An 8,425-nucleotide genomic window follows, 5' to 3' on the forward strand; every position below is an offset into this window, starting at 1 on the left:
CCTGCGGCATTCCCAGTCCAGCCAATAAACAAGGTCTCCCCTTTGCAAACATGTGCCAGTGGTCAGGTACCATTGGTTTGATTTTGGCATTGAACTGTGATTTTAATTGTATTCGGGTTGCTTGAACTTTCAGCTGATGTTCCTCCAGTTACCATAGCAACAGACACAACTTTAGGGAAGTAGTACCTAAATAGCACCTAAACTCCAGCCTGGTTGAAAGGACCAAACCATACACGACCCTTGCATGTTTGGTGTGAAGTTGTTGCTTTACAATATGAACTTCATTCAACATAGCGCCGTAAAGCTCCATAGCATATACGAATATGACTTTATTCATCTCTTGACACAAAGCTCGAGGACAATATATAGGAATATGCGATACAGTCAAAGGCAAATTCCCATATACTTCACATTTGTTCCATTCACCTGGTAGGGAACATGATTTATCAGGTTATTCTTCATTACGTTGTAGATGATGTCCCCACATCAGTACCGATGCATTTTGGGGGCCCCTGTTGTGATGACCGAGGTGGAGAAGAGAAAATAAGAATGAAAAGTCGCAGTAAGTATCCTGAGGGGAACATGGCTCCCGGCTTAGCTGGTGTACTGTGAGAGTATGTGCATCGGCATCGATGAAATATACGTGAAGTTCTTGTCAGTGGTCTACCTGAGGGGCGCAGATGCAGAGCACACTGAGGACTTCTCTTGTGCTCGACATGAAGGAGCAGCGTTCTCGGAAGGTTCTGCTGCATATCAGTGGTAGAACTTGACATGATTTCACTCAACTTGCTTTACCTTTGTTCTTTGATCGTACATTTTGAATGTCGGGTCGTTTGGCATCCGAGCCAAGAAGCATTTGTTAAGCCCCAGCATCTATATGTATGTGTTGAAAAAAAAAAAAAGTATTCATCACAGTTTATCTTTGTCCAGCAGCTCCTGTAGTTCATGCTGGATGTCTGCCGGTAGCTCCAGAGGAGGCAGGTCATCCAAGCACAGATCCTCCTGAACCGGCATCTCCAGCGGGGGCAGCTGCGGGATGGCTATCTCCTTTCCTTTTCCTGTACTTTTCCTCTGCTGGCCCCCCGCCGCCGCCACGGGGCTCCCGGCTTGAGGGAGCACCCAGAGCTCAGAGCGCTCCACGAAGTCTGCGCCCTCCGCTCGCATTCGGGCGTTTTCCGATTGCAGCCTCTTGTTCTCGGCGGTGAGCCGCTGGTTTTCATCCATCAGATGGTTGACCAGGCGCCTCAAGTCTTCAATGGTGGTCTGTTGTTCTTCCAGGCGAGTTTTGTCATCTTTAGTGGTCTTAGAGCCAGGACAGGGTGTCAAAGATTGGAGGCTTCCGGCCTGTCGAGTCTGAAGCTGGTAAAGTAGGGTGTCGTATTCTCGCTCCCTCCCTCCTCCACATTCCGAGGAGCCGTGGGGTTGGCGCTGGCCCGCTGACCGGGACAGCGTGAGGACAGTCGGGCTACTCAATGGCGCTGCCGTTTCAGGTCGAGCTTTGGTGGCCTCCCGACGCGCTTCCCTCTTCCAGCGCTCTTGGATAAGATGCTGCTGTTTAATATGACTGTCCCTTTGCAGCTCCATGGACACACGAGCCTGCAGCCACACAACAGCAACACTACAGTCAATAGTGGCTGGAGATGAAGACCATGGACCGCTATACTTTGGTGAGTCAGCCTTTTCACAGTCAGCCATTCCCTTCTGGAGGTACATTTTTACTAATTTTGCACATTTATTTCAACCCCCCAAAAATCTAATAAACATTTGCGTTAATTATTATTTATTGTTGCTGTGACTTACCACCACCATGAGTATGGTGTGCACACTGTCCAGTTCTATAAGAACCAACTCCTGATCTGTCCTAGGTCCAGACAGGTCTAGGCAGTGAGGCCAAAGCCCACCATTGTGTTGACTCCTAAAAACATCAAGAAAACAACTAAAAAGGGGCTCACCTGCTTACAGTCTGTTGTCTTCATCGCTTCTGTCAGAAGTTCTACAAGAGACAGAGCGGGTTCAATTACACAGTGAGGCAAGCTCAGGGACGTTGTTGATTGCACGCTATACACGCTACATTGCTACATGCACGCTACATCCTTGCTGTTGAGGGAGTACATGCAAAATAATCCACACTAGGCTCGTACCAAATGCACGTCTGTTTCTATGGCTTAAAAGTGCTAGAATATCATTTCATCCAATCATCATGCGGTAGCCAAGAGACATTTTTCCAGTGCATGTTTAGTCAATTAAATGTACACACAGCAGTACATATTTTGCCACTTTTTGTGGACATTTTAAAAAGGAAGCTGAGCTTCTTCTGCAGGCTTAGGACAGTCGCCACTGGTTTACATAGTATTGTGTTTTACCGCCTGTTCGTGCAAAGAGCGTGATGCTCGCTGGACAATGTGCACGTTTTGTGTCAAATAATGACGAGAGGCACGTTTATTCTTCCTCCCACCTGGCCTTAACCATGAGCAGGCATTCTCAACACACTACTGTACTTCAAAATAACTATAGGAAATGTATACCAATTCTCAACCCCTCTTTATGTGAATTTTGCTAATTTTTACTAGCCTGTCACTGACATAAATGAGTCCCAGAACCTACCTGCTGCTTTCCCATGGCAAGAAATCGCCTCTTCATACTTTCCAGCAGCAAGCAAGCGATCCGCCTTCCTGCACTGCTGATGGGCCTGAAGAAACACGCACAAACACAGTACATGCATGTTAACTGCAGTCATAGGTAAAGCAGATAACCAATTGCAATATGAGGGGAGTACAAGTTGTAGAATTCATGCTTCAATTTATCACAGCAAGCAGCAAAACAGCGCCAGACCATCACACTACCACCACCGTATTTTACTGCTTTATACACACTTTTATCAATGTGTTAAAATACTAAGTGGTGAATAGCTATTTTAAACAGTGTAGTGTCTTAATTATTTCAATTTGACTTGAGGGTTAAACTCCTTCTGAAGCCTTACTAATTGGTCCCGAAAATGACGAATCTGCTAGCGACTAATGATTAACATATTTACACAAACGCATGGCTGTTTCTGGTGCAGCTGTTCAATGCAATCAGTTGCACTTTTGTTTCAGGTGGAACCGTGGCGACAGAAGACGCCATATAAAAGCGGGGTTTTATTCAATTTTGGAGTTTTTATATATAATTTTTTTTAGGGGGAGGGTGCTATCAGTTTGTGAGTTTTTGTACTCGTGGCTAACACAGCGGTCCATAACAAAACTTGTGCATTGTACGTACAACTGCACGATAAAACCCCCGTAATGCGGAGGACGATACCATTATATAGTAATGTTTTGTAGAGTCAAAGCTAGCAGACAGCAATACAATGAAACGCGACAACAAACAAGAGTCCCGCTAATGCCCTGTGAAGGGAGGCTAATGTAGCTTACCTTTGCAAACTACAGTAACGTTAGCATGTTATTGCAACATCATGACCGAAACTTACGAGATTGAGCGGACTGTCAACGACCTCCATGCAGCCAATTCTTCGATGGTTTTCACTCCATGAAGGGTGTCCCTGTCCCTCATGGACTGTCATTCGAATTGGGACAGAAATGTGGGGGTAAAAAAATAACTATAAGACATTTACTGTCGGTGGCACTGTCGCCTCCACCGACGAGGCTGCGTCAAGACGTCGCAACGTCATAGTTACGGAAATCGGAAGTAGAAATATTTTCCCCAAGAAAATAAGACGCCGAATATAATGCCTACTCAGTATTTTTACGTACAAGGTCTACAGAGAGACTTTATATTCACATATGTGCTTCAAATGTGTGCTTTCCGTCTCTGGATAAAAAATAAAATGTGAGAGGATTGAATATTTGTATTCGTGAAGGCACTGTATTTTGTGTTTTTTCAGAGGAAACAGCCTGTAAAAACCTAGTGAACTTGACGCTAGTATGTTTACGTCGTGGACTGACCAGGAAGTGAATTGTAAATACACGCCAACGATCACATTGGTCATAAATCTTTGCGCTGTGTATGTAACGCTTTGATTATTTTTTTCGACGCAAACTGTGCATCGTTATCCAGTGTTTAGTTTATTGTTTTCTGTAGCAACGTCACCGCATCAATGAGCACTAGAAGCCATACGTGTCTGATAATGACAGGTCTGGCCTCAGTAGTCTTCCTCATGATGGTGTTGTACGGCGTCTTTAGCCCCCAGCAAGCTAGCCGTTCCATTCTCAGTCAGGACTACCAGCTGCTTGGTAGGCCGTTGTACAAACTGGACCTGAACTGGCCCAAAAACCCTGAAGTGTTCACTGGGAATGTGTTTGGAGTGGCTGTCAACCAGTATGCGGGTGTGGTCTATGTGGCACAGAGAGGTACATCTTGACCATAAACACACACATTTACCTCATTTATTATTATTATTATTATTATTATTATTAACGCGCTGTTGTTTGCTCCTTTTTAGGTGATAATGTGCCCAAGGTGCTGGTGTTTTCATCAGAAGGTGACTTCCTCATGTCCTGGAACACAACCACCCTAGAAATGCCCCATGGTATATTTCTAGCAGATGCCTTGTCAAACCCGACTATATGGATCACAGATGTGGGGACTGGGCCGTATGGTCACAGCATCAAGCAGTACTCGCCATCGGGGAGGCTCCTGCAGGTGATCAATACATGCCCTTCTCTGCCCAGGATGCTTTCATTGTTGTTGTTGTTGTGTAGATCACAGGGGGTGACACGAGACACGAGACACAAGATTGGGTGTAGACAAAAGAAAATACAACGAAAAAATATTTTAAAAATCTTTCTTAATTTATTTCAGACATGCCTACTATGTTACATTAATGTATCTCACATATACATTTACAATACAATACACTTACAATATCTCTTCATATACTTACATATATTATTATTATACCTTTATTTACGCAGGCAAGCAATTTAAGAACAAATTCTTATATACAAATGCACCCTGAACAAAGAGCAAAAGCACTTTAACGGGATAAAGGAGTGCTGAAAATAAGAACAACATTATATACAATTACAAATATTAATACAGTAAATTTGTACAATACAAAAGCATCAAACAACATTAAAGCAATGGGATATGGCAATAGGCCTAACCAGCAAGTGCATGTATATATATATATATATATACATAAATATGTACATATATATATGCAGCATACATACACATATTCATACATATACATATATATATATATACACATACATACACAACACCTCATTAATGCACATGTCTGAAAAGGAGCAGTAAGAAGCAAAGCTTATTCAATCCTACCCCTTCTCCACGCCAGAGCAGTTACATATAATTCTATTCATATAATTATAATAATATAATTCATATAATTATAATTAAATATTTTTTTCCCACACATATAGTCAAAGAATCTTACATAAGACAAAACAACAAAAAGAGTGGGAACATCGGACACCCCAGCAACACCCCCGGACATTGCCGTAACAAAAATGTATGACAAAAGATTACAATCTACTAGTTTAATTTCTACTACGTTACCCTGCATTGCTGTATGCTAGTGGCCCCGCCTTCAATCCTGTGAGCTCCCTATCAGGGCGGCCAGCGTCCCCTTAGAGAAGATGTAGCGCCATCTTTCCACTTACTTCAGACTCCCTAGTCCCCAATCTCATCAAATCCGTTATCCATTTTGAAATACACCAAGTCCAGAAAGTCTTGTCAAATAAATTCTTGTATTTGTCAGGTGCTCGGTACACCCGGGAAGGCCGGCTCTGGACTCAACCCTTTGCAGTTTGACCAACCAGCTGAGATCTTCATCCACCAATCTGGAGAAATGTACATAGTGGACGGTGACGGCGGGATGAACAATCGACTCCTGAAATTGTCTAAAGACCAGGAAGTGTTGTGGGTGCACGGAGAAAAAGGACAAGGGCTCGCTCAGTTCTACATCCCCCATAGTGTAACGGTGGATGCCGCTCAGAGGGTCTGGGTGGCTGACCGTGGTAACAAGAGGATCCAGGTCTTCAACTCCCTTACGGGGGACTGGCTGGGCTCTTGGGGAAGCTGCTTCACTGAGGATGCGCCTTACTCAGTCCGCCTGACCCCTAATAAGAAATACTTTGTTGTTGTCCAGCTCAATAGCAATCAGATTTCACTCCTTGAGGCGCCCCCGGTGGGTTTGATCGGTCAGTGCAAGGTGGTCAGTGTGATTCAAATGGCGGATGACGTCAAGCCGCATCTGGTTGACTTGGACCTCAAATCAGGGGTGTTGTACGTGGCCGAGATTGGAGCCCAGCAGGCGCAGAAGTTCATCCCTTTCAGCCTCGGCGGGCTTTTATAAATAAGACATTGCCAGATCATCGCTGGGTAAGCTCAAGTGTCTTCATGCTTCTCAGTGGTTTCTTTCGGAAATATGGGAATGAATATGAAGTTATCATAATGTGTAACATTGTACCATGTGTCAATTTAAAAGCATTTTCTCATACTTTCTCCAAACAAAATGACCCCAAGAGCATGGTGACGACTCATCCAAGAGGTCACAAAAGACCCCACAACAAAAGCTATGTAGCTTTGGATTTTTTTCTCCCTTAATAATAATAATATAATATTAATTCATTCATTTTCTACCGCTTATCCTCACGAGTGTCGCGGGGGGTGCTGGAGCCTATCCCAGCTGTATTCGAGCGAGAGGCGGGGTACACCCTGGACTGGTGGCCAGCCAACCACAATGAAAGCCATTATCCAAACAAAATGACCCCAAGAGCGTGGTGACGACTCATCCAAGAGGTCACAAAAGACCCCACAACAAAAGCTATGTAGCTTTGGATTTTTTTCTCCCTTAATAATAATAATATAATATTAATTCATTCATTTTCTACCGCTTATCCTCACGAGTGTCGCGGGGGGTGCTGGAGCCTATCCCAGCTGTATTCGAGCGAGAGGCGGGGTACACCCTGGACTGGTGGCCAGCCAACCACAATGAAAGCCATTATCCAAACAAAATGACCCCAAGAGCGTGGTGACGACTCATCCAAGAGGTCACAAAAGACCCCACAAGAAAAGCCATGTTGCTTTTAATTTTTTTCTCCCTTAATAATAATAATATAATATTCATTCATTCATTCATTTTCTACACCCTGGACTGGTGGCCAGCCAATCACAGGGCACATATAGACAAACAACCATTCACACTCACAATTTGGATTGGCCAATTAACCTAGCATGTTTTTGGAATGTGGGAGGAAACTGGAGAAAACCCACGGGGAGAACATGCAAACTCCACACAGAGATGGCCAAGGGTGGAATTGAACCCTGGTCTCCAAGCTGTGAGGTCTGCGCGCCAACCACTTGTACACCGTGCAGCCCCATTTTCTCATACTAAAAAAAATCAAAAGATACAGAGGACCACTTTGATATTTTAATGTTTGTTTTTTTTAAATGTCATTTAATAGGGAATTAGAATTTGGAGGTTCCATTGTATGTCATATGTTCCCATGTCAAAACCCTCTTATGATGTAAACATTGTCTGATTACCTTGCCCTAATAGCTCATATTCTGACATGTTTTACCATGGTCAAATTTGAATGATTTTTTTCATCTTCAATCATTTTGTAAACTTCAAAGTTGTTATTATGATAGATTGATGTTCAGTAATTTACACGGGGTCTAATCGGTATACGTACAGGTGTAAATATGTATTGTGGTGGTCAGGAAGCAGTTACTGCCATCGGGACGTGCAATAAGTCTTGTTGAGTCTAGAAAATGTTAGTCATGATGCGCCTTCTGTTGAATGTACATTTAAATGTGTTTGAATTTGAATCATTCACCATGTAAATCACTTCTGCTCATGCATTTTTATTGAATTTAATGCATTTCTTTGAATGCATTTTTTTTTACGTTGAGTGCCAAAATAAATGGTTTGTATATCCTGTAAGTCATAATTGATATGCTTTATTTGTGAATGTTCCCTTTTTTAAGTAAAGTATATGTTTATGTATGTTCAGTTGTTTTTTTAATTAAAAATTCTGTCTGTCGACATGTGTCCTGAAGTCAAATGGGAAAAAAAATGCCATTTTGATGTCCATCCGATGTGAAAACGTTGAAGAAGGCCGGCACTCCCTTGTGTCATTTCAACTTCTGCCACATGGTGGCGGTGTTGTCCCATTGACAGGAGTAGATGGAGTTTCGCCTGCTGTTGTAAGTACCGTTACTTATACTTATGCTTTGTTCTTGCCTGGAAATATGATGTATTGTTATTTATTATCATGATATGCATTGTGTGTTTTCCTGGACAATCACTTGTGATGCAGGTGATGATATGATCTGCATATTCATTTGTGCTGTAATGAAGTGTTAAGAGTAAAAATAAAGGTAATGTTATCAGGGCCATCACAATGTCTATAAGATAAATTTCCATATCCATGTCATACTTCAATGTTTCAGATCATCA

General features: G+C 42.8%; 2 protein-coding genes across 2 annotated transcripts; one reads left to right on the plus strand and one right to left on the minus strand.

Moving 5' to 3' along the window:
• Positions 1–309: 309 nt before the first annotated feature.
• Positions 310–3,684, minus strand: nrbf2b (nuclear receptor binding factor 2b). The gene is made up of 4 exons (XM_058061746.1): positions 3,467–3,684; positions 2,605–2,689; positions 1,953–1,993; positions 310–1,596 (listed from the first exon to the last, which is right to left on the minus strand). Exons 1-4 carry the CDS (start codon positions 3,557–3,559, stop codon positions 910–912), a joined length of 906 nt encoding a protein of 301 aa, XP_057917729.1. The 5' UTR covers positions 3,560–3,684; the 3' UTR covers positions 310–909.
• A 230-nt stretch (positions 3,685–3,914) lies between these two features.
• LOC131109589 (NHL repeat-containing protein 3-like) lies at positions 3,915–7,996 on the plus strand. Its single transcript, XM_058061748.1, has 3 exons — positions 3,915–4,346; positions 4,439–4,638; positions 5,720–7,996. Exons 1-3 carry the CDS (start codon positions 4,094–4,096, stop codon positions 6,314–6,316), a joined length of 1,050 nt encoding a protein of 349 aa, XP_057917731.1. The 5' UTR covers positions 3,915–4,093; the 3' UTR covers positions 6,317–7,996.
• Positions 7,997–8,425: the final 429 nt, after the last annotated feature.

The sequence above is a fragment of the Doryrhamphus excisus genome, chromosome 22 (genome assembly GCF_030265055.1).
Source record: "Doryrhamphus excisus isolate RoL2022-K1 chromosome 22, RoL_Dexc_1.0, whole genome shotgun sequence".
NCBI classification, from domain to species: Eukaryota; Metazoa; Chordata; class Actinopteri; order Syngnathiformes; family Syngnathidae; genus Doryrhamphus; species Doryrhamphus excisus.

Bases quoted from the DNA above. Each gene is read 5' to 3' on its own strand.
- nrbf2b (XM_058061746.1), bottom strand. From the start codon at position 3,559: ATGACAGTCCATGAGGGACAGGGACACCCTTCATGGAGTGAAAACCAT. The intron at 2,690-3,466 runs GTAAGTTTCGGT...GTGTTTCTTCAG, and splicing joins TTGACAGTCCGCTCAATCTC to GCCCATCAGCAGTGCAGGAA. The intron at 1,597-1,952 runs GTGAGCCCCTTT...GTGTGGCTGCAG, and splicing joins AGACAACAGACTGTAAGCAG to GCTCGTGTGTCCATGGAGCT.
- LOC131109589 (XM_058061748.1), top strand. From the start codon at position 4,094: ATGAGCACTAGAAGCCATACGTGTCTGATAATGACAGGTCTGGCCTCA. The intron at 4,347-4,438 runs GTACATCTTGAC...GCTCCTTTTTAG, and splicing joins GGTCTATGTGGCACAGAGAG to GTGATAATGTGCCCAAGGTG. The intron at 4,639-5,719 runs GTGATCAATACA...TGTATTTGTCAG, and splicing joins CATCGGGGAGGCTCCTGCAG to GTGCTCGGTACACCCGGGAA.